Source organism: Xenopus laevis, chromosome 9_10L (assembly GCF_017654675.1).
Source record: "Xenopus laevis strain J_2021 chromosome 9_10L, Xenopus_laevis_v10.1, whole genome shotgun sequence".
Lineage (NCBI taxonomy): Eukaryota > Metazoa > Chordata > Amphibia > Anura > Pipidae > Xenopus > Xenopus laevis.
Window position 1 is genome coordinate 89,509,499 of NC_054387.1, and position 24,338 is coordinate 89,533,836.

General features: G+C 35.7%; 1 protein-coding gene across 3 annotated transcripts in view; it reads right to left on the minus strand.

Annotated features, from left to right (window-relative positions):
• The window catches only part of nbeal1.L (neurobeachin like 1 L homeolog), a 98,171-nt gene that overhangs the window by 12,270 nt on the left and 61,563 nt on the right, over positions 1-24,338 (minus strand). For all 3 annotated transcript variants that reach the window (XM_018236161.2, XM_018236162.2, XM_018236160.2), the window contains 21 exons: positions 23,704-24,288; positions 23,417-23,592; positions 22,665-22,818; positions 21,556-21,684; positions 21,002-21,307; positions 16,846-16,995; positions 13,289-13,446; positions 12,524-12,648; positions 12,237-12,357; positions 10,594-10,742; positions 10,125-10,258; positions 8,243-8,344; positions 8,028-8,123; positions 7,776-7,900; positions 7,382-7,522; positions 6,216-6,346; positions 5,115-5,224; positions 4,812-4,929; positions 3,204-3,301; positions 1,890-2,006; positions 756-845 (listed from right to left, as the gene is read on the minus strand). In XM_018236161.2, the coding sequence (XP_018091650.1) occupies positions 756-845; positions 1,890-2,006; positions 3,204-3,301; positions 4,812-4,929; positions 5,115-5,224; positions 6,216-6,346; positions 7,382-7,522; positions 7,776-7,900; positions 8,028-8,123; positions 8,243-8,344; positions 10,125-10,258; positions 10,594-10,742; positions 12,237-12,357; positions 12,524-12,648; positions 13,289-13,446; positions 16,846-16,995; positions 21,002-21,307; positions 21,556-21,684; positions 22,665-22,818; positions 23,417-23,592; positions 23,704-24,288 (3,315 nt within the window). The remainder of the gene's footprint in view (positions 1-755; positions 846-1,889; positions 2,007-3,203; positions 3,302-4,811; positions 4,930-5,114; positions 5,225-6,215; positions 6,347-7,381; positions 7,523-7,775; positions 7,901-8,027; positions 8,124-8,242; positions 8,345-10,124; positions 10,259-10,593; positions 10,743-12,236; positions 12,358-12,523; positions 12,649-13,288; positions 13,447-16,845; positions 16,996-21,001; positions 21,308-21,555; positions 21,685-22,664; positions 22,819-23,416; positions 23,593-23,703; positions 24,289-24,338) is intronic.

The following is a 24,338-nucleotide window of genomic DNA, read 5'->3' on the forward strand; positions in this document are numbered from 1 at the left end:
GAGAGCAAATGCATATTCACCATGAATCTCCCCCTAAATCACTTTCAAACTGGGATTCAGGAGTATCTAGGAGAGCAAATAGCAATTCTCCCCAATTCTTACCCTAACTGGGCATCACATTTCCACCCCCATCCCCCAGGGGGGGCAGCCCAACAGTTTGGGAACCAATGCCCCAAAGGCTACAAATACAAAGAGCATCAGACTGCACATTAGTTGCATTTACAAGTGCTATATCTAGATGGTCCTGGTGGGCTTTAGTGCACATGAAGTCATCTGTCTTGTTATTAGACATTATTATTGACTATGATTCCTACTAAGGATCACAATTGTTTTAATATAATAATCACTTGTCCTCTGAAAACCACATCAACGTGTGCTATTCAATTGACCAAAGTTGAAGAATATCACAATTTTGGCATGATTGGGTGCACCACCGTAAGGATACACTCAGGTATTTTCAGAAGAAAAAAAAACCTTGTATTGCATCTTAAAGGGCTCTTCTACAATTATTACAAAAAAATAGTGACTTTAGTCTGGATAAATTAAGATTATTAGTCATTTGTGTAAACAGCTCTTCAGAATAAATCTTGCTAGTACAGACAAAGAAATCTAATGTTTGCATGTACTTTTAAAGAAAGGTGCAGATACTGTATGTCATGCCTAAATAATTATTGAAAAGCAAACAGACATAATTATTCATCATATGCTGAGCTTTCATCCACCACAAAATGTTCAACAAAGAAAAAAAAACTCACCAGCAATTCAGGGCTTCCAGGAGACAAAAAAGAACGTAACTGATTCTTAGGAACAATAGCTTTGACAACAGGGACATCATCACTAATCCCCTAAAGAAAAAAGCAATAATATAAAAAAAGCAAACTTATCCAAAATCAATACTAAAAAAAATATGAATTCACATATTACAATACTATTCCAAAGTTCAATAGTGCTATGTGTTACTATCTGTCATATGAGGATCACCACAGATCATTGAAAAAAGCTTTCCTGTACTCATACTGTTTCAGGCAATATGTCATTTCCGCTATAATTACACATTGACCCGTATACACTAATGGAAAGGATAATGGTTCTAATTTGAAAGTATAGAGATATGACACTAGGGGTGTTTTAAAATAAAAACATTACGGATACACCAAATCCACTATATTGGATTTGGAAAGATTCGGCCGAAACTAATCATAATTTACATATGAAAATTAGGGGTGGGAAGGGGAAAACATTTTTTACTTTCTTGTTTTGTGACAAAAAGTCACACGATTTCCCTCCCATCCCCTACTTTGCAGATACAAATTAGAATTCGGATTTGTTTCGGAATCTGAATCCTGCTGAAAACGGCTAAATCCTGGATTTGGTGTATCCATAAAAAATATTGTTTGGTGTAAAACACCACTCAGACTTAGCTACAATAATTCGCTTTGGCAGTGTTAATAGTGTAAATTACATACACCTCCATGTAATAGATGCAGTGATCAAGTGTCAGTCTTTAAATGACTCATTTATATAAATATATAATTTGGCACAATAACAGTACAGTTCTTTGGAATACTAAGGGGCCAATTTATCATACTGTGTAAAACATTGGAGAAAAACCTTCACCAGTGATGCAGCCAACAGCACTCACTCAGCAATTACATTTCAACAATAACTTACAAGTTTAAAAAGCACAGATCGGATTGGTTGCTATGGTTGCAACATATGTTTTACACATTGGAGAAATATATATATATATATATATATATATATATATATATATATATATATATATATATATATATATATATATATATATATATATATATATATATTTGCATTTTCGAACACTTACACACATATAGAATCTACTATATTTATTTTTCAAATTTTTTTACCTCTATGAAAAATGAATTCAAGTCAGGGAGGTTCTGAAACAGATTCAGTGTAGCACTATCTAATTTACTTTGTTTCAAATAAACTTCCTCTGCAGAGAGACGTGCTGGATGAGGTTCCTGTATTGAAATGAAGAGGAAATAAATGTAACTAGTAATACCAAACAAATTCTAGTGTAAATAAACATTTACTGCTAAGTGTTTGAACGCAGATTTTTTTTTTTCAATTTAAATTCCAGTTCAAGCTGTATATGTAATAAAAGGTGAAAATTTATCCGTATCTAGAAAACCATAGCAATCAATCAGGTGTTTCCAGAGGTGAGCAGTAAGTGCTACTTGCAGATTCCTACCGTTTCTTCTGGCCTTATCAGCAGTGTTACAATCTTCGGGCCGCTACAAAGATTTGTTGCGGGGGTGTGCAGCACTAAAGAATCTCCCATCAGGCCCTCCCTTCAACCCACAATTCACTGGCCCTCCCAGCCCCCTCACGTTGGTGTAGGTAAGAGTGGCTTGGGTGGCGGGATTTCTAACGACTATAGAGGAAGCAGACCCCCTGATCTGAGCCCTCCTGCAACCGTGGGGTCTGCTCCTTCTATAGTTATGCACTGGGCCCTACCCAATAATCTATATGAACATAACAACCGAAAAAAGTGTGTTTGGAAGGTGAACAACCAGGTGAATAAATTAATTCAGCATTTTGCGCAGTACAGGGTCATAACGAGGCCGGCTTAGTTTTATGGGATCTTTCTACACAGGCTAGTAGCAAAGGTTATGTCTATGTAATTAATTTTCTTTTCTTTTTTTGTATTCTTTTTTTTTTTTGGCAATTTCCAACTACCCATGCCCAAAGTGACATCAGAACTTACCAACAGGGCCCCAGGCAATGAGGTTATAAAGTAGTTTTGTCTCCATAAGAGCACAAGGCAACAGTCGGTCTACTTTTCTACCTTGCATAGAAATCTTATGTGCCTTTAAATTTCTTTATATTTTACAGCACAGAATAATATTTTTAATTACATTTCTCCTTCCTTTGTTCATTTGTCATTGTAGTTCTAGCTGTCAAAATAGCCCATTCCATTGTAATGTATAATACCAGATAAATGCTTTCTGGAGCACAGAGCATAAAAGATTTATTTTATATAAAGGCTATTCTGATATGCATAACTAGAAAAGTAAAGACTGCATTGTACACCAAGCAGATCTACAGCTAAAAACATAACAGAAGTAGTGGCTCCAATCTTGTTCCAACACAAAACTTCCAAAGAATTGCACATGGATGCATGCATATATGTAATTCATTATACAGAAATAAATTACCTTTAATAGTTGGCAAGGCGTTTGTCCAAAATTATTAATCATTCCTTCTAAAGCTTTTCTTTCTTTTTCATTTGCAATGGCATCAAGATCCACAGCTCCTGGTTATGCAATAAAAACAACACAGCGTTATGATGATGGTAGAGACCTAGAATCTTCAAAAATATACATTTCTCATACTAAAAATGAAAAGTTAATGCTGTTTAGCTTCACTTACACAAACTAATGTATTTATAGAAATGTAAAAAAATGAATTTAGAAGTCTAAAAAGGGAATTATTATTCAGGAGGATAACAATAAATGACCATAATAATGCACTTCTATGCTGCTCAACTGAACTGATTTTATGACGAACGGTGTGGTTTTTATTTATTAAGTAAAATGTATTCAAACATTCTGAAAAACCTACAGGATAAATATATATAAATGCATTAATTGAAGATATAAGACAACAGCAATGCGTCTGAATACCTTCATGTCATAATGGAAAACACTGGCAGAATAGAACTTTTTGGCATCAGTATAACACTGCAGTTATAGCTTAAGGCTAATGTTTCAGTTTTGAGAAGCTGTCTGCCACTGCTGATGCATGTGGTGATTATAATGGGCCCTTTGAGGCACAAAAACCTAGAGAATCTGGCTATGCATCAGAAAAAGTGAATAACATTTTCAAGGCATGCATTAGGTTTCTGTTTTGCAATGTTATGACCTCAGAGCAGAATTTAAGGGTCATAATGCTTAGCTAAATTTTAGTGGCATAAACCAAGCTGCACATCATTATTCTAAGAGCGTCTTAATTTTAAACCATGATGGCAGGAGTATTATGTTTCTGGGATTAAGTGGTGATAGGAAGGCTGTTGAAGACTGTATTAAAGATGGAAGATGAATGTACAGTTAGGGAGACCTGCTCTATTGTGCAATAAAACCTGGGCAGGAATGGATCACTGTAGTCTGCAAAGAGATCCACCACCAGCTTGAAAGAGCTGCTTGTGCTATTCTGCAAAGATGAATGGGCAGAAACTACACCCTTATTAAAAATATTTTAGACGCTTACACAGTACTACATAGGCCAATTTTTGACTCAGTGGGAGTGAATTTTTTTTGCTTTCTACATTTTCTGTTAGAGCATTTACAGCTGAGGTAATAAGGGATGGCACAACTGTACATACATGAAGCAAACAGGTGACAGGATTTTTAGGCTCAACATAGCTAAGCACTCTTCACAACAACCTGACTGTGAGCAACTCAAGGAAGGACAAATAGTGCTGAAAAGCTGTGCTTAACCTTAAGGAAGTGCTGAAAAGTGTGTCTGTAAAGCTTGTAAATTGCTGGGCTCAATGTCTGCAATGGCGAGCTCTGAAGCAGGACATACTAAAAATTTAAAAGAAAAGCAAAAGTGTACGCAGAGAGCAGGAAGAGGAAGAAGATTTAATGTCTTCAGTTGTCTGTGTAGTACAAATGGAATCAAGACAAGCTGGGCTGTGCACACTAATTTTTCTATTTAATTTCCTTGTTTCCAATAGTACAACAGTGTGCTCCAGTTACCTGGCTTTCAATGCTAACACACATTTCACAAACACACAGAAAATACACAACAGGCAAATCAAATACCTTCATAGCTGCAATAATAGAAAACATTTAGAGCTTCTATTGCAGCTGGTCCCCTTTGCTTGTACCCAAAGATCAGATCTATCCATTCATGTAGATGAGCTGAAACAAACTCTGACTCCTGGTAAAACAGATCATAGAAAATAAGCAAACAACTTTAGTGCAATGTATTATATTAACACATATTTGTAAGGTACCAACATATTCTTAAGCACTGTACTGTACTGTGCAGGGTCTACATATCAAGAATATAAATTACATAAAAATATTGATCAATACAGGAGGTAAACAGAGGCCTCATCTCACCAGAGCTTTCCTGTGTTTAAGGATGAAATCTTCCGGTGATTTGGCCCATTTAGGAAGAATAACATCATTCACTTGTTCTTTGGTAATCTGTAGGCGTCCCAAATCAAACCCTGAAAAAACAAATTCATTTGACTATATTAAAACAGATGAAAATAATCAAAGGCTCTACATTAAAGGGGCTGTATACACATATACACCTTTTTTAACATGAGCAAAAGAAACAGAACTTATACTGAAAATGCATTCTGCCTATTCTATTATACACCTTTGCTCAAAATAAGCAAAATGAACAGGTCATAGGGCTATTTGGCCTATTCTTTAAATTTAACATAGAACAGGAAAAAAAATTCCGCTGTCAATTACATTTATAAATCTGCATCTATAAAACCACTGGAAATGTTTAATTAAGGTATAATGTAAAGATGCAGATAATTACATTTTGGACATCCCTGTTAACGCAGTCCCAGTGACTATTACTGTACAACATTACTACATCTTTAAAATGCTGCACTGTATGTGCTTTTTAGTTTTTCCAAATTAATATGAATCATATCTACTAGGGAAGGCTCCATTGCTATAGAGCACAGTTGGCATTCGCATGCAGCCGTAAATTCATGTAGCACACATTGCAATGTTAAGGGCAATATTTTAAAAAGTATCAAATACATTCTATTTGAAACGGACATAGTTCCAAACAACTGCCCACCTACCCTCTCCCAGGTAAAAAGTAATTTGTGTGATTCTGATATGACATCACGGATTGAAACGTCATAGAAAATTAGACATGACAGTACTGCCTATCAAGTTGCAGTGGGGTGTTCCTAATTTATTGCAGTGCTCAGAACACACAGGTTAAGATCAAAAGTTTCCAGACAACAGTATGCCCTTTCACAAGTGATTTTGCCAGTATACGCCAGCTTTAAGAATCTTTAAATTACAGATAAACTGCAGCTAAAATATAAAACAAAAACTGTGCAGCATTTCCACAACTAAATCTTTCAGAACCTAAATGTGGAGTTTCAAGTATATTATCTCAAGTTTATGTGCGGTATAAATGAAGAAGAGTCTGTAAAATTATTATTCATTTCAGAGTTGTATTACCATTTTTGTTCTCCAAAAATTCTGGGAAATAGTAAAACTCAGGTATAAGCTCCTTCACGTCATTTGGGTTATCCATAAGAGCTTGCCAAGTAGCAGGAATGGAATGAAACTGACGATCTGCACAGTCAAATCTACAATGGAAAAGAGATACTGTTATTTTATTGCAAACTTCATTTGTGTGCACTGCACTATATATTTTATAAAAGCTACAGTAAACTAGTATATGCTACTGGACAACAGACTGTACAGATATTCTTTTAAAAGAAAGAAACCAACCATTTAAAATGAAAGTCTGGATTCTGATATCTACAAAAACCACATGTCCAATCTGAGATAAGTAGGAGGCAGAAAGTTAAAGGGATTCGGTCATGATTTTTCTGATTTACTTTTTAGTTCTAAATTACACTATTTACATTGCAAATAATTCACTCTATTATTTAAATTATTCTTGAAGCAAACATTTTTTTTTCTAGCTGTAATATTGGTGTGGAGTCAGTTAGAGAAAGACATTATCTGGTAGATTTCTATTCTTCTCTCACTTTAGAAGACTGGAACTAGGTTAAAAATTATAATAATATTCTATATTATATATATATTATTATATTATTATTATTATTATTATTAATATATGTTATTATATATAATAATAATATAAAATAATACTATACAATATAATAATAATAATAATTCCTACATATTGAGCATAACTTGTGGAAATATTTTTAGGGTTATTTACTATGGCAGTGTGCAAGGTGCAAAAAAAAAAAAAAAAGTTTGCCATTTGCACATTGCCTTGAATACAATGCTGCATGCATTTGCCAGTGCTGCATTCAAGAGGCGTGGGCAGTGGAGGTAAGTAGGCATCTCATACAAGAGAATAGTACTATTTTTAAAAAATTCTTCAGAGGCCCTTGTTTACCTCATGTATTGATTTTCTAATGCAGGTGCAAACCTGCTGCAAACAACCAGTAATTAGCAGTTATATGTTTATGCAGTTAGAATGATTAACACATTTTCCGCATTGGTTGTCAAAAAGCAAATCTAGTTTCATGCAGTATAATTCTTAATACATGTATTAAACATATTTCTACCATTATTCTATAATAGTATTCTTGTTGCTTTTATAGACAATTTGTCTCACAATAAGATGGTAACAAAACAATTACCTTCCACTTTGCAGTTGAATATGCAAGCTAGTAAAGGGTTCAACTCGAATCAAATAATGCATTACACCAGCAGCATTTGAGTAGTGTGTACCATAGTGAAACTTGTCAATTGTCCCCAGAGGATCTTCAAAACTTTCATATCTGCAAGCACATTAATTATTAGATTAGATAATAGAGATATTACAATTAAAACTAAAAATTATATTTACTAGGAATGTGAAAAGTACCTATACCTTCATAACACATCATGCAGATATAGGTTGGAAGACTAACGAAGTGCTGGTTAAGGGAGTAATTGCTGGAAGTAATGTCCCTTAAGACATACAGTTCATGTGATTTTCTGTTACTATATCTTGGACTGCTGATTATTATTATGCAATAAAAAGGCACTCACTTCTCCCTCACAGTTACGGCATATTTCTCATTCACCACACCAATGGGCTTAGACAAGTCCCTAAAGACTGCAGGGTTATTAAGGTCCAACTCTTCTGATGTGTAGTCTCGCAACACCCATGGAAACTGAATTTCAAAAAAAAATGTAGAAAAATTATCAGTGTGGGTAAGCAGAAAAGAGTAAACCATTAACACATTTTTTACAAGTTAGCTATTTATGATCTAAAAAATATACTTCACATTAGAAACTCACCACAGGGTATTGTGCAAGGTCATTGTATGTTCTTCCAGCTATTGTATTCAGCTGAATGAGGTAGTCAAAGTTTGAAATCTCCCTGTTAACCCATTTCTAAAATATATAAGAAACTGCAAGTTAGAGTTATGTTGAAATTTAGATTTTAGTTCCCATTAAACTATTAACACAAACTGGGATATAGAAATAAATAGCTTTCCCATTATCTTCTTCACCTGAGTAAGGCCAGATGCTTTCAGCAGTTCCTGCGGTGACCGGGTTCCATATATGTTAGGAAGGCGTAGAGAAAGAATTCGACTGTATACCTTATTTCTAACCTTAAAGACAAAAACAAATTGTTAGAATCTGTGCAGGGTGCAAGAGGGAATGCAGGTTTCAATGTTAATAAAGTAAAATATTAGTATAAGTGAAAGTGAATATCGTTTACAAGTATTAATTGCGAAATATACATCTGTGTTCAATATATGCACAAGTCTCAATAAAAAAGGCTTACAGAAAAAAAAAATTGTGGGTTAAAAAAATGGCAATTGTTACAGGGAAATACTTATTGGTAATAAACTATTGCTTAGTTTTGTTGCTCAGGGAGGTGCTGACCCCTACTCCTCCCCTGTGAACTGCTAGGCAGATCTATCATAATTCAAAAACAAAAAGATATCCCAAAAACTCAGAAATTAAGTTAAAAAGCTAGTTTTTTATTTAACATTAAGTTAAAAGAATAGGCATACAGACCAACTGGAATTAATTGTCTTTTTTAGAGCCATCATAATGCCACTCTTTTTGATATGCTTCCTTAAGACTGCACATTTAAATGATTAGATCTGTAATGCTAACCTAAGGGAAAGATTGCAAAATGCAACATTGGGCTAATGGCTTTGCAGGCTAGGGAAACAAGAAACTGTAAATCGATAATATAATCATATGCTTTTGTTGGTTTCCTTCTTTCACTCAGTGTAAGCAATTATTAGACTTCAGTGACTTAAACATAGAATTTTCATTCTACTGTGCTTTTTTAAAGTGGAACTAAAGCCTTACTAAAGAATGTGGCCAGAAATGGTGTAATTCAAAGTTTAAGAAGCAGATTTATCAACGGTCGAGGTGAAAATTAGAATATTTTTAGTTTTTTTATGGCCAAAACTGTCAAATTTATCAAACACTGACCCTTTAAGAACTCAGATTTGACTATTCACCACCTTAAACCTGAAATTGCTGTTTTAGCCTATGGGGGATGTCCTAGGATCAATTTGGAGTTGTTTGCTGTCTTCCTAAAAATCAACGGTTTTTTTGGAGAAAAAACTCGAATCAAATTTGATTCAAATTTGCAGGTCAATCCTATTCACCGAGTAAAAAAACTTATTTTTTTAAATAAATTTGGTCAAATTTCAAGTTCATGGGAATTTAAAATAACTCCCATGAACTCGAAATTTGACCCTTGATAATCTGCCCCTAAATGTAGTATACAAGTCAGGAAACGCAGCGCCCCTGTAACAGTAATGATTAAGGCCTTCAAATAACTCCTCAAAAAAGTCCTCTGATGATGTGCCCAATAGCGCAAAACGCGTCAGGAGGAAGTGGCCAGCATGAGGGTGAGACACTGCATAACGTTGTGCTAAAAGCTTTGTTTGGATGTATTAATATGAATTTACACTGTGGATGAAATGCACAAATAAATGTTTTAAATAAAAGACTGTGTAGGTTTCTAATTTATATTTAACATGTGGTAGTGGACCCATGCAAAGTTGTTGCTGCTAAGATAGCATATACCCCAAAACTAATTTTTTTTTTTTTTTTTTTTTGCAATGTCACTGTGGTCTTACAAGGTCTGTGTTTTCTCGGCTGCTAAGGTAAAGGGCTGTCAAAAATCATTAGTAGGAGGTTAGTTTACATCTGTCTGATCATTAATAAATTCTAGTAAACAATGCTTTATATTTTATGCTGCATTCGCCAGTGTATTTCTGGTCATGTGTCTGACTACTGAAAGCGTGCAGCCATTAAAGAGAGCTATACAGAAAAAAAAACAACTACTTTTGATATCATGTTCATATCTCAGAAGGTAGTATACAAATGCAGTTATAAATGTAATTGAATTCAGCCCCTTACCTCCTTTTTAAAATTTAGAAAATAGTTGGTCTGGTCAATTAGAAATATCTCTAGTGCTGATCTCCGCAGGTTGTACCTACGCAAATGGATCTCTCGGATTTGGGAAAGGGGCCACTTGAAATCATAACCTACACCTAGAAAAATATGCAGAGGCGGTTAGGTCATGTACTGGTGAAAATAAAACAATATCTAAATTACATATGTATCTAAGATGAATCTGTATTTTTCATTTCTTTAGATAAAATGATCTTCTATGCGATTTTATGAACTCAAGAGTTCGGCTGGCACACAAAGGTATTTATTTATTATAGCCAACATTTATTAAAGTTCTGTCCCTCAGACTATCAAACAGTCCATATAGGGGAACATAGAGGGAAGCTGGCTGTAGACGGCATACAACAAAATGTGGGGATCTTCCATAATTAGGAAAATGATCTTGAGAAAGAGCTAATAATAATTTTCAACTCACCTTCTTCTTTTTCAGTACTGCCATCATAAAAATAAATATGTTGAGTTGTAACTTCCAGATGACCAGAGATTGCATCCATTACAGTAATCAGGTCACAGTCCTCTGACAATACAAGCTTCTCCTTTTGAATCTGTTCTTCTTTGTCATTCCTAAAACATCATCAGATTGACAGGGTCATCAGCATAATATAAAAACAGGCTGTTGCACTTGTATAGCAAAAACACGAATATATATATTTTATATAAACCACTCTAGAGAGAAAAACATTTTAAATAAATAATATATTCGTACTTGACAGGTGAAAATAAACAATTGTCCTTACAAAAATACCTACAAGCCTATGGACAGTTCTGATAACATTATCAATAAAAACAGAGAAAGAAAAGTAATAATAAAGACAATTCCTTTATGATTAGCAGCACAATGAAGCTATGTCGTCTCTGGACTATATGGACTAAAGAACTATATATCAAAGTTCTTTAGGTTAATAGTACACAGGTAGTTTTGTCAAGTGCCTTATACAGTGGAGAAAATCTGTTCTGCTGGCTTCTTATTCTTTGTATGTGTGACGGCACAGGATGAGACACACACACACACACACACACACACACACATAATTGATTTTGGCCTGAAAATGCATATTTTAGGGTTTCTGTGCCATAATCTCCTCTGTGCGTGCGCCAACAGGCTGCTCCCGTGTATGTCCGTGCACACATATACAAAATATGGAAGGCAAGGGATTTTTTTCTGCTGGCGTATTCATACAGGAAAGAAAAAAAACCTGTGCCATTAGCCTTAGCACACAAGATCAACACTTTAACTGGAACCACATAAAATCCCCCTTGCAAATCAATGATGATGTGCATGTATTCCTATCAGCATATTTTAAATACGTCTATTTTAACAAGGGACAGAATTAATATTTTTTAATGATCACATTATGCTATGTGCATCTCTATATAGATGACCTGTATTAAGTAGAAGGGTTTGAGAGCACCACCAGCAATCTACTGTAATACAGTGGTTGATGCACTTTAATATGTGAGAGACTTTACAAGAGATAAACAGGAGTACAGATGAGTTAAATTTCATGAAAAACCCAACACACAGCTGGATTGTGGACAAACATGATTTTTACATAGTGTGGGAAAAAGAGCCGCTATTCAATGTAATTACTGCCCTGCTATAATACAATCCTTGGGTAAGAATGAAAACATTATAGAAATTTACATTTATACTGATAAGCATATAATCATTCATTCATTCACCAAGCATCCATTATATTTATTTTCAAGTAACTGTTAAAATTTTGCTCTGATTATGGTCAAGAAGTATGACATAACAAAAAAATGTGTGCTCCAGTTTCACTTACCAACACCAGCAAATGAGTCTTTATTATTGGCTAGTTTGCTGTTAAAGCAAATATGCGATGGAGATATGTGGCTTAGCAGACCTGAAGCAAAGATTTGGCCTGTGCAATTAGTTAAGGAATTTCTATGGGTATTTCTAACAGTTATACTTATATTGTGCTCATTCTAAGATATTTTTCTTATTGCAAAAGATACTTGGGCTTTTCATTTTGTGATATTGTGTGTTGCCAACCAGAAGACTAAGTACAGGGGAAACCAATATTTTATACTTACATGTTTACAGTGTTTTCCTCTTCTGGAAGTTCAAGTTGATCTTCTTCTAAGTCACTCACTTTCACTTGCTTTGCAGCTTCCAACAACAGTGAGTCACTAGAAGGCTCCATTTGTTGGACACCTGAAACACAAGAGCAACCTGTGTTACTGTTTTATGGAAAATACATTTTAAACAACTCCATACGTTTGATGCAACAACTGAAAAAAATAATGTATTGCTAAATCTGCAAACACAAGTCATTTTAGCTATCTTCGTACTAACTATGATTGAAATTTAGTAGACTCACCTAAGTTGTCCCGCAATGCACTGGCTTCTAAATGAGCATCAAAATTGAGATTCTGCACAAGTTTGAGCCTCATGCGTGAGTAATTTTCTACACTGGAAAGTTTCCAGTATTCCCAGTTTTCTTTCCTGCATACAGCAAAAAAAAAAAAAAAAACCCTTTAGCTAGAATTAGTACTAAAAACAAATATCCTCTATGTGCCAGTTCATAACTTCAAAATATATTCACCAGAAAAAATTGGGAAATGCAGTACTGTACTAGTAACAAAGGAATAAAACAAACTGAAAGTTACAAGGTTTTTCAGCAGTAATAAACAACATTTTAGCTTTCTAAAGCATTTTCACTCAACCATTGAGTCTTAAAGGACAAGGAAACCCTGAGTTCTGTTCACTGCCAAACAATTAGAACCTCTTATAGCTCTTTTTAGGAAAATTGCCTGGCCTGGGGGAAAACTAAAGTTTTGCTGCCATATAACTTACATTTCCCTCATTAAACTAAGACTTGCACATGTGCAGTAGACAAAATAAAGGTTTATCATGAACAAGGGACACCTTGGGAAGTAACTAAATCAGTGGCTTGGCACTGCTACTCTCCCCTAGACTGGTGCATTTTTTCCCCTAACAGTAGCACTGGTTCAGCAAAAAAATCTTAAAGGTTGGGCTTTTGGTCCCTTTTACATGAAATGCTGCTATAAATTTTTAAAATAAGTGTAGCTGAGCTCTAAATAACAATGGACAAAAAAAGGGGGGGGGGGAGTGCAAAGCAAACCTGTCAGCCCATGGTCCACGTTCACAGAACAGATATCTTTGTGCAGCCTTCCATTGCCTTAAAGTAGCTGTGTATTGACTGTTTACTTGTTTAAGCATATTGTTGTAGCGAGAGTTCTCCTGACGAGTTTTTCTATTAAATGGTTCCAAAAAGAATTCCTAAATGATACAATACAAATAAAAATTTTCAGTCATTTTTACAGAATCCTATGAAATAATAATGTGGTTGGTGTCAGCAAAGTCTAGGAAATAACTAAATTTACAGAAAAAGAAATTCAAGACATTTGGCATATTTATTACCGATTGCAGAGCTCACTTTCATTCTAGGTCAGCTTTTAGATCCAGACCTTTCAAAACTGTTCTTAGTTTGTACAAAATAACACTAGTTTAATAGTAGTACAAATGGTGAGTCCACATATATGTTTTGGTCTCTTATAATAAGTTTATCGAAGCCTTAGGGTTTGGCACATCTCACAACTCAATGGGTGCAAGTGATAACCACAGAGATCAATAGAGAATGATTCAGAGTGTTTGTTGCTCACTGGCAGAGCTATGAAATGCTCAAACACAATCAAATAAAACCCACAGAATACCAATGTCTTTATCCACTGAACTCCAGCAACCAAATAGCTGCTGAAACTCTAAACTGGAATGCTACAGAACACAATTATCCAGACATTGACTGGGGTAATGGGGTTGCCAAGACAGAAAAAGCTAATAGGTTTGTAAATATGCTGAATGACAACTTTTTATTCCAGCTTGTTCGAGAACCTACTAGGGATAACTCACTTTTGGACCTTGTAATAACTAATAATACTAAACTCATCTCTAACATTTGTGTGGATAAGCATTTAGGGAATAGTGATCATAACATGGTCTCCTTTGAGATTCTGTTGCAGAAGCAATTCTATAAGGGAGTAACTAAAACACTAAATTTCAGACGTGCAAACTTTGACAGTATAAGGGCATCTCTGCAACATATTAAGTGGGAAATGCTTTTCGCAGGGTTAAACACAGAACAAAAATCTTTAAAATGCTGCTTAATAAATATACTTGTCAGTATATTCCACTTGTAAGCAAGGAACGTCTTTGCAAAGCAAAACCTTTTTGGTTCAATAGAAGTGTTGGTGTTGAGGTGGGTAAGAAAAGACGTGCTTTTAAGGCTTTCAAGTTAGCTGGGACAGCCAAATCATTTATAAGGTATGAGGAGGTCAATAAATCATGCAAAGAAGCTATAAGGCAAGTTAAAATTGATATAGAAAAGGATATTGCAGCAAGCAGTAAAAAAATCCAAAATTATTTTTTAAATATGTTAATAGTAAAAAAATGAAGCAGGAAGGGGTGGGACCTTTACTATCAGAGGGGGATCAGCTGGTTGATAAATACAAAATAAAAGTGCAGATTCTGAACTCATATTTTTCATCTGTCTACACAAATGAGGAACCAGTTAATGATGGTTTCCTTCTTAGTAGTCCCAATACTAGAAATACAACTAATGATGCATGGTTCACACATGAGGAAATTCAAAAGAGACTAGAACATGTTAAGAATAACAAAGGTCCGGGGCCAGATCGTATTCATCCCAGGGTACTTAACGAGCTTAGCTCTGTGATTGCCAAACCTCTACTTAATTTTTCAGGATTCATTGATTTCTGGCATAGTGCAGAGAGAGACTGGCGAATTGCTAATGTGGTGCCTCTATTCAAAAAAAGGATCCCGTTCTCAGCCTCAAAACTATAGGCCAGTTAGTCTCACGTCAGTGGTAGGAAAGCTTTTCGAAGGGTTAATAAAGGATAAGATACTGGATTTCATAGCAAATCATAATACTATGAGTGTGTGCCAGCATGGTTTTATGCATAATAGATCTTGCCAGACTAAATTAATTTCTTTTTATGAGAAGGTAAGTAGAGACCTCGATTCTGGGATGGCAGTGGATGTGATTTACTTAGACTTTGCTAAAGCATTTGATACAGTGCCACACAAAAGGTTACTGGTTAAATTAAGGAATGTTGGCCTGGAACATAGTATTTGTACCTGAATAGAGAACTGGCTAAAAGATAGACTACAAAGAGTGGTGGTAAATGGAACATTTTCTAATTGGACCAGTGTTGTTAGTGGAGTACCGCAGGGCTCTGTACTAGGTCCCTTGCTTTTCAACTTGTTTATTAATGACCTGGAGGTGGGCATTGAAAGTACTGTTTCTATTTTTGCAGATGATACTAAATTGTGCAGAACTATAGGTTCCATGCAGGATGCTGCCACTTTGCAGAGTGATTTGTCTAAACTGGAAAACTGGGCAGAAAACTGGAAAATGAGGTTCAATGTTGATAAATGCAAGGTTATGCACTTTGGCAAAAATAATATAAATGCAAGTTATACACTAAATGGCAGTGTGTTGGGAGTTTCCTTAAATGAGAAGGATCTAGGGGTTTTTGTAGATAAATTGTCTAATTCTGGGCAGTGTCATTCTGTGACTACTAAAGCAAATAAAGTTCTGTCTTGCATTAAAAAGGGCATTAACTCAAGGGATGAAAACATAATTATGCCTCTTTATAGGTCCCTGGTAAGGCCTCATCTGGAGTATGCAGTGCAGTTTTGGACTCCAGAGATATAAATGAGCTGGAGAGAGTGCAAAGACGTGCAACTAAATTGGTTAGAGGGATGGAAGACTTAAATTATGAGGGTAGACTGTCACGGTTGGGGTTGTTTTCTCTGGAAAAAAGGAGCTTGTAAGGGGACATGATTACACTTTACAAGTACATTAGAGGACATTATAGACAAATGGCAGGGGACCTTTTTACCCATAAAGTGGATCACCGTACCAGAGGCCACCCCATTAGACTAGAAGAAAAGAACTTTCATTTGAAGCAACGTAGGGGGTTCTTCACAGTCAGGACAGTGAGGTTGTGGAATGCCCTGCCGGGTGATGTTGTGATGGCTGATTCAGTTAATGCCTTTAAGAATGGCTTGGATGATTTTTTGGACAGACATAATATCAAAGGCTATTGTGATACTAAACTCTATAGTTAGTATAGATATGGGTATATATATGTATGTGAAAGTATGGAGGGGTGTGTATGGATGCTGGGTTTTCATTTGGAGGGGTTGAACTTGATGGACTTTGTCATTTTTCAACCCAATTTAACTATGTAACAATTTAAAATTATTTTACTGAGCAACAAGTGCTTATTATTAAACTTCAGCCCGTTATTGATCCAGCAAGCAAAATGTTCTGGTTCACTAGGGAGAAAGTTTAAAGCAGTGATCCCCAACCAGTGGCTTCTGAGCAGCATGTTACACTGAGTGGCCTCTGAGTGGAGTAATTTTGGATGTTGATTTTTAGCAGCTTCGTGGTAAAATAAATCTCTTAACATTTTAGTTTTTTTTCCTCTAATAATTAGAGTTTTTCCCCTCGACCAGAAAAAATCAAGGTTTAATAAATAGGCCTCTTAGAGTAGTTGTTTCCTTATGTCTGTTTTAGTTAAATAAAGCTATACAGAATTATAATTTATTGGACCAAACATATGCACAACTTGGTTAATTAAATTTGCAAGTTACCTTAACTTTCAGCTTGCTTTCACCTCGTTCTCGTTCACGTTTGTGTATATTCACCATCTGTGCTTCATAACAATCTTTCCAGTATGTGGCCATCTGCTCATGATATCTGCCAAATGTATCTACTTCGTATTGTTTCATGTATGGTATGATCTAAATTAAGGAAAAAAAAATGCATAAACACAAATAAAATATAACTTGTTGGGAGAAAATATGTTGGTATTTGGCATTTTGCTGCTGTGTATTGCACATTCCATGTCCCTACAAACATTATACCAAATTAGCCAACCAAATGAAACTGTAAAACTCCAGTGCCAGTCCAATACTGCCTCTACAAATCACTTTGCCAGCATTCACTTGTCACTGTGCACAGAAAGGAGATGAAGGTTGGTTAATGCACACTTCAGCATTTCAGGCCAGAATCCGCTCCATGTCTGGAGTGACACATGCAAGCAAAGTAAATGGCAGAACAGGACGAATTATGGTATTTCTTTATGTGTAGAAAAAGTACCAGTGGTGGGTCTGCCAGTTGTGGTATTGGCCTTTGTCAAACAGAGCCCATATTTATTTACTGGATTTTGCTTTATCAAAGAATACACTTGAAATCAACCTGTGCACACAAACACACATTTACACGATAGACTATAAGATTGCACTGGCTGCATTAAACTCTGAATTTAACACAACTTAACATCATCCTCAGCAAACCAATGCTTAATTCGGTCCTTTAGCTCTCCTCTCCCCAAAGTTCCTGTTCCTATTCCGACATTGCGTGACTTGGTAATGTACATGTGCTACAGCTCAGAAGCTGTTTTGAAATGGACAGATATTTGCAAGGCAAATATAAAGCATTTCACTACAGAGGTCACAGTCATATGAAAAAGTTTGGGAACCCCTCTAAACCTGCATAATAATTTACTCCACTTTCAACAAAAAAAAGATAACAGTGGCATGTCTTTCATTTCCCAGGAACATCCGAGTACTGGGGTGTTTTCTGAACAATGATTTGTTAGTGAAGCAGTATTCAGTTGTATGAAATTAAATTAAATGTGAAAAACTGTCTGTTTTAAAATTTGGTAATTTTGCTAATTTGAATGCATGTAACTGCTCAATACTGATTAGTGGCAATACCAGATTGGTTGGATTAGCTCATTAAGCCTTGAACTTCATAGACAGGTGTGTCCAATAATGACAAAAGGTATTTAAGGTAGCCAATTGCAAGTTGTGCTTCTGTTTGATGACAGCATGGGATCCTCAAAGCAACTCTCAAAAGATCTGAAAACACATATTGTTCAGTATCATAGTTTTGGGGAAGGCTACAAAAAGCTATCTCAGAGGCTTAAACTGTCAGTTTCAACTGTAAGGAATGTAATCAGGAAATGGAAGGCCACAGGCACAGTTGCTGTAAACCCCAGGTCTGGCAGGCCAAGAAAAATACAGGAGCGGCATATGCGGAGGATTGTGAGAATGGTTACAGACAACCCAAAGATCACCTCCAAAGACATGCAAGAACATCTTGCTGCAGATGGTGTATCTGTACATCATTTTACAATTCAGCACAATTTGCACAAAGAACATCTGTATGTCAGGTTGCAACAAACAGAGTCGCTATTGTATGCAACAAACAGTCGCTATTGTATGCAAAATCCCATTTAGACAAGCCACAGTCATTTTGGAATAAAATGCTTTGGACTGATAAGACAAAAATGGAGTTATTTGGGCATAACAAAAATGGAGTTATTTGGGCATAACAAAAATCATTTTGCATGGCGGAAGAAGAACTCCGCATTCCAAGAAAACTCCCTGCTACCTACTGTCAAATTTGGTGGAGGTTCCTTCATGCTGTTGGGCTGTGTGGCTAGTTCAGGGACTGGGGCCCTTGTTAAAGTCGAGGGTCGGATGAATTCAACCCAATATCAACAAATTCTTCAGGATAATGTTCAAGCATCAGTTACAAAGTTGAAGTTACACAGGGGTTGGATATTCCAACAAGACAATGACCCTAAACAGACTTGGAAATCTACAAAGGCATTTATGCAGAGGGAGAAGTACAATATTCTGGAATGGCCGTCACAGTCCCCCGACTTGAATATCATGGAAAATCTATTGGATGATTTGAAGCAGACTGTCCATGCTCAGCAGCCATCAAATTTAACTGAACTGGAGAGATTCTGTATGGAACAATGGTCAAAAATACCGCTACCCAGAATCCAGACACTCATCAAAGGCTATAGGAGGTGTCTAGAGGCTGTTACATTTGCAAAAGGAGGCTCGACTAAGTAATAATGTAATCTCTCTGTTGGGGTGCCCAAATGTATGCACCTGTCTAGTTTTGTTATGATGCATATTGCATATTTTTTGTAAATACAATAAACTTTATGTCACTGCTGAAATACTACTGTTTCCATAAGGCATGTTATATATTAAAAGTTGCTACTTTGAAAGCTCAGCCAATGATAAACAAAACTCCAAAGAATTAAGAGGGGTTCCCAAACTTTTTCATATGACTGTACATAGTAGGAAGAATTAACATTTAAGCAACAATTTTGATGACATTTTCCCTTAACCAACGTTTTGTAAAGCAGAACGCTGCCTGAAAGAGCCATGTTTTTTTTTTTTGTCCACAATGCACCTTGTTCCTGATCAATTGGGCATACTGCTGTCAGGCACAACCGATTTGCACCAGACTCTGAATGGCATGCTTGGGCAAGGTGTAAATGTGCAAAGTGCACAAGGCACATCTGAAGCAAAATAATGCCTCCTGAATAAAGGTGTTATCTACCAGGCTCCTATTCACAACACAAGTGCGCTGCATGTGGAAACAAAGATGCAAGACTGATTAGCACACCAGAACTTGTGTCTATCTGATAAGTAAAGGAGTTCTACTGTCTTTCACAACAGTTTAAGCTCCATCTCTCCTATGGTGCCAGCAGCCATCCTGCCGTCATCCAATGAAAAAAAACACACAATGTCTAAGGTTTACTTTTTTGTGTTTTTTTCTATTTTGTAACTTAACACTCTGGCACATACAAAACCAACTTAAAGGAGTGGTTCACCTTTAAGCAAACTTTCAGTTTGATGCAGATATTAATATTCTAAGAATTGGTTTTCATTTTTTATGGTTGTTGAATTATTTAGCTTTTTGTTTAGCGGTTCTCCAGTTTGAAATGTTACCAGCTATTCAGTTGCTAGGGTCCAGTTTATCCTAGCAACTAGGCAGTGGTAGAATGAGAGACTGTAAGAGAAGTAGGTGAAGCCCAATAGACAGAGAAGTAATAAAAAACTATGTAATTGCAGTCTCACGAGATAATAGTTTTTCTGTAGGGATGCACTGAACCATGGATTCGGCTGAACCTGGACTTTTTTTTAGCAGGATTCGACCAAATCCAAGAGCCTTTCCAACCCTATATTATACAAACCCTTAAAATCATGTGGCTTTAGGTCACCTGATTTAGGAATTTTTTTTTTCACCCTTTCTTCCCTAATATGCACATGCAAATTAGGGATTGGGTCCAATTTGGGATTCTTATAAATCCTTCCTGAAAGATTTGAAGTTTGGCCAAATCATGAAAATTGGGTTTTTGCCCAGGGAGACTAGTGATTCAAGCATCTTGACCACTAATCAAACAAACAGATTATTTTTAATGTTATTGATTTGCATAATTTTGCTGTATTCGTTTTTTCTATTGTATTTTTAATTCTGCCTGGTTGTTCATGACTTATTTTTGCCTAAAAAACTGTAACTGAGCAGGTATTTTTAATCCGGATGATACTGCTTGATCACACTGCACGGAAAACTGAAAAGTGAGATATATAATGTAAGGGGCACCGTGCTTCTTTTACACAATCCCATGCAATCATAAAAACGGTTACAATGTAAACCCATAATGTTTAAAGAGTAAAGATGACGGTGCTTACGTCCAAAAAAAGCAAATAATGCAAGAATGAGGGTTGTGATGAACTTCAATCAAAAGCAGTAAATTGCTGCAAAATTGGTTGTGCTATATTTCACACTACATGTTTCGAGACTAGCTCTTTATCAAGTGTTCATGTGCAAGATGTGTTTTCAAATTCCTAACAAAAGTAGGCATGAATGATCAAAACTGAGCAGAAATAGGCTCCATGATAACCTGTGAATAAAACTGTATGGCATACTTACATATTTGTCAATAAAGATTCTCCATTCCTCAGAGTTGCAGTATTCCTGAAAATCTTCAAACAGCGAAGGATTACCGTTAGTTATAGGAAGAGCTGGTAAATGTAGGTGCATATAGAGCAGCTGGTAAATCTTAGATACAAGCGTTCGCACAATAGGGATCAGAAATGAATAGGTTTCAGTCTTCTCCTTGATAGATTTGCTCAGAATGCCTTCAAGTTTCCCTAACAAGTAACAAGCTTCTTCTTGATTCTCAATGACTTTGGTTTGTAGCATAGTGTTGAGCTTTGCAGCAGCCATGGCACATACCTATAAACCATAAATCATAAATAAATATGGAATACAAAACATAAAAACAAATAATAACCTAGACTTATCCATCTGAACTATATATATATATATATATATATATATATATATATATATATATATATATATATATATATATATATATATATATAAATCCAATTATACTAGTATGTAAGCAGAAGGCTGATCATAGATTACATAGAAAAATATCATAATCCATTTAATTGCTTGATAAAATATTGACTAACCTGCAGATTATCTTGAGCAATGAAACCAAGCAAAAGACGAAATTCTAACTGAGAAATGGACTCTGATTCTGGACCAGATGAATACCATACGGAGATAACATCCATAAGGGTGACTATCTCTTCCAACAGCTGAAAAGGAAAAAAAAGTCACAGTTACCACCTATGATTTAAAAGATCAGTAACACCAAAAAATTTAAATGTTTTAAAGTAATGAACATATAATATACTGTAACCATGCACTGGTAAAAAGCTGTGTGTTTGCTTCAGAAATACTACCATAGTTTATATAAATAAGCTGCTGTATAGATATGGGGGCAGTCATTCAAGCTGGAAAAAATGAGAAAAGGCACAGGTTACATAGTACATCAGCCCTGTCCAATACAATGATGTTTTATCTGTTACCTAAGGTGTAACCTGTGCCTTTTCACCTTTTTTCCAGCTTGCTCCCATGTCTACAGCAGCTTGGTTATAAAACTATAGTATTCTTTCTGAAGCAAACACTCCAGTTTTACCAGTGCAGAGTAACAGTACATTATAGTTTAATTAGTTTGATAGACTTTCAATTTTTGGTGTTACTATTCCTTAAAAAAAAACTGTGTGTGTCTATAGAAGATATAATTTGATCATTAAGCTCAGTTTAATGGGATGTGCAATAAAATAACAATATGCTATAGGTCTTTATTATTATTTTTTGTATATTTTGTTTTGATGTTATGTATTGGTGTTTGTATTCTGCTTATTTCCAGCCAGCAACAGAAAAGGCTGTTTGGTGGTCAACTAGGAAACGGTGAAGCTTCAATTGTACTGCTGATCTTATTTTTGATTGCTTATCTTTCTTTTCTGGCTTCTCCTATTAATCTTCTATTCTGACTTCCAAATGATATATGGTTTATATATTTGATCTCAAACAACCAGATTTGAACCATCAAGCCAGATCGTAATACAGGTTGAATAAGAATGTAAATAACATGAAAACTGAATCTTCCAAATTGGCATAGAATAATGGTATATCATACTATATGATATAAAATAGTTATTTATGCTATAAGTGAACTCCCCTTCAATGGTTATGGCAAGAGGAGGTTAAAGGGAGCCAGATGAAGACTAACCTTTTCAGTCCAAAGAACAGGATTTTTATGGCCCTCTGTTTGTAGGAAATCCTGCACAATGTGCAATAACCGCTTTGCATTTTCAGAATGGATGGGTTGGGATTTTGGTTCTCTGTTCTCGGTCACTGCCCATTCTGGCATTTTCTCTAATAAACTGTAGAGAAAAATATAGACACATTGGCAAAAGAGAAGTGATGGTTGGGCCGCCAAACCAGTGATATGAGGTGAATGAAATAATTATGATGAGAAATGCATATACATATTATACTAAGCTTTTGATAAAGAAAAATTTAGTCATAAACAGTTTGGGTTGATTGGGTTTAAAAACCCAATGCTATGAAAGGTGTTGGCATTAAGTCCAGTCATTTAAATAAGACAGCATGCACTAATAATAGGTACATAATAATAATAGATTTATTTCAAGATAAGTAAACCAATATCTTTCTACAGTAGCATTAAGGTGGTCAGTGCAAAGTGAAAAACACAATGTCTAAGCACAGACAATTTTTACTATTTTACACCTTGCTGCATGCTGCATGTTCCTCCAAAACAGCTTTCCTTTCTGAGCACATTATGTTCAGGACCTTGTATGCACTTTTGAATCTGGTGCAAGGAGCAGAATGCAAGCATCATCCCAGACACATAAACCCGCACTCTTTTATGCTCTTGCGGCAAGGGCCACAAGTGCAAGAAATGTTAATGGAGAAATGATATAGATACATGGCTCGTGTTAGAAAAAGTGCATGGCTTACTTCAATTTAATTTCATCCGAAGATCTCAGCAACATGTTGGAAGATTCCAGGCAGGTTAGTGCTGAGAAAATCTGGCCTCTTTCAACCCAAGTAGCACTATCAGACTTATCAAGCCCTTTCCACATCAGGCACAGCAATATATCAGTGAGCAGTTGCACAAGTTCTTCTTCACAATCCTGTAAGGATCACAAAACAATTATATACATATTTCTTTTTTGTTGAATTTGTGCCAGAAATGCGCTTGCACTTGTAGCCATAAAATACATTCAAGATTTCTTATTCCTCACCTCTCTGCTCTCCAGATTTACACTTAGAGAAAGATCATCTCTGAAGAGCACATCATTTAAACTGTTGGTTTCTTTATCGGATTGATTCATACCAAATGGTTTTGAGCTCTCCTCTGGGGATGGAGTGCTAGAAAGACTCCCTGGAATTTGGTTTTCACTGAATTCACCATCAAAAGGAGTCAAGTCCAAACGGAGATGTGAATGATCACCAGGCCATTCATTTACTTGGTCTTCCACCTGGGCCTCACTAAAGATAGACTCTTCATCATCTAGCAAGGCACATGATGACTGAATACTTGAATTGAGGGACTTGCTGTCTTCATGAAAATAACTATTGCAATGGTTATTATTCAGTGTGCAGCCATCCACTTGATCTATAACAATTCTTTCAGAAGAATGCTTTTGCGTCTCTTCAGGAACAGCATTTTGTTCATCTTCCTTAATATTGTCTGCACTGGAAGTTCTAAAATTGCTCTTGCATTCTGAATTTTCCCTCAAGAAAAATCTCACCAAAGTCTCTTGCCAGCCAACTTGTTGGCATACTTGAAAAGCTGCATCTTGATGGAACTGTAAAAGCTGCAAAATCTGAATAGCAGGTTTTAAATTACTATGACTTATTTTTGGAAAATGTACAA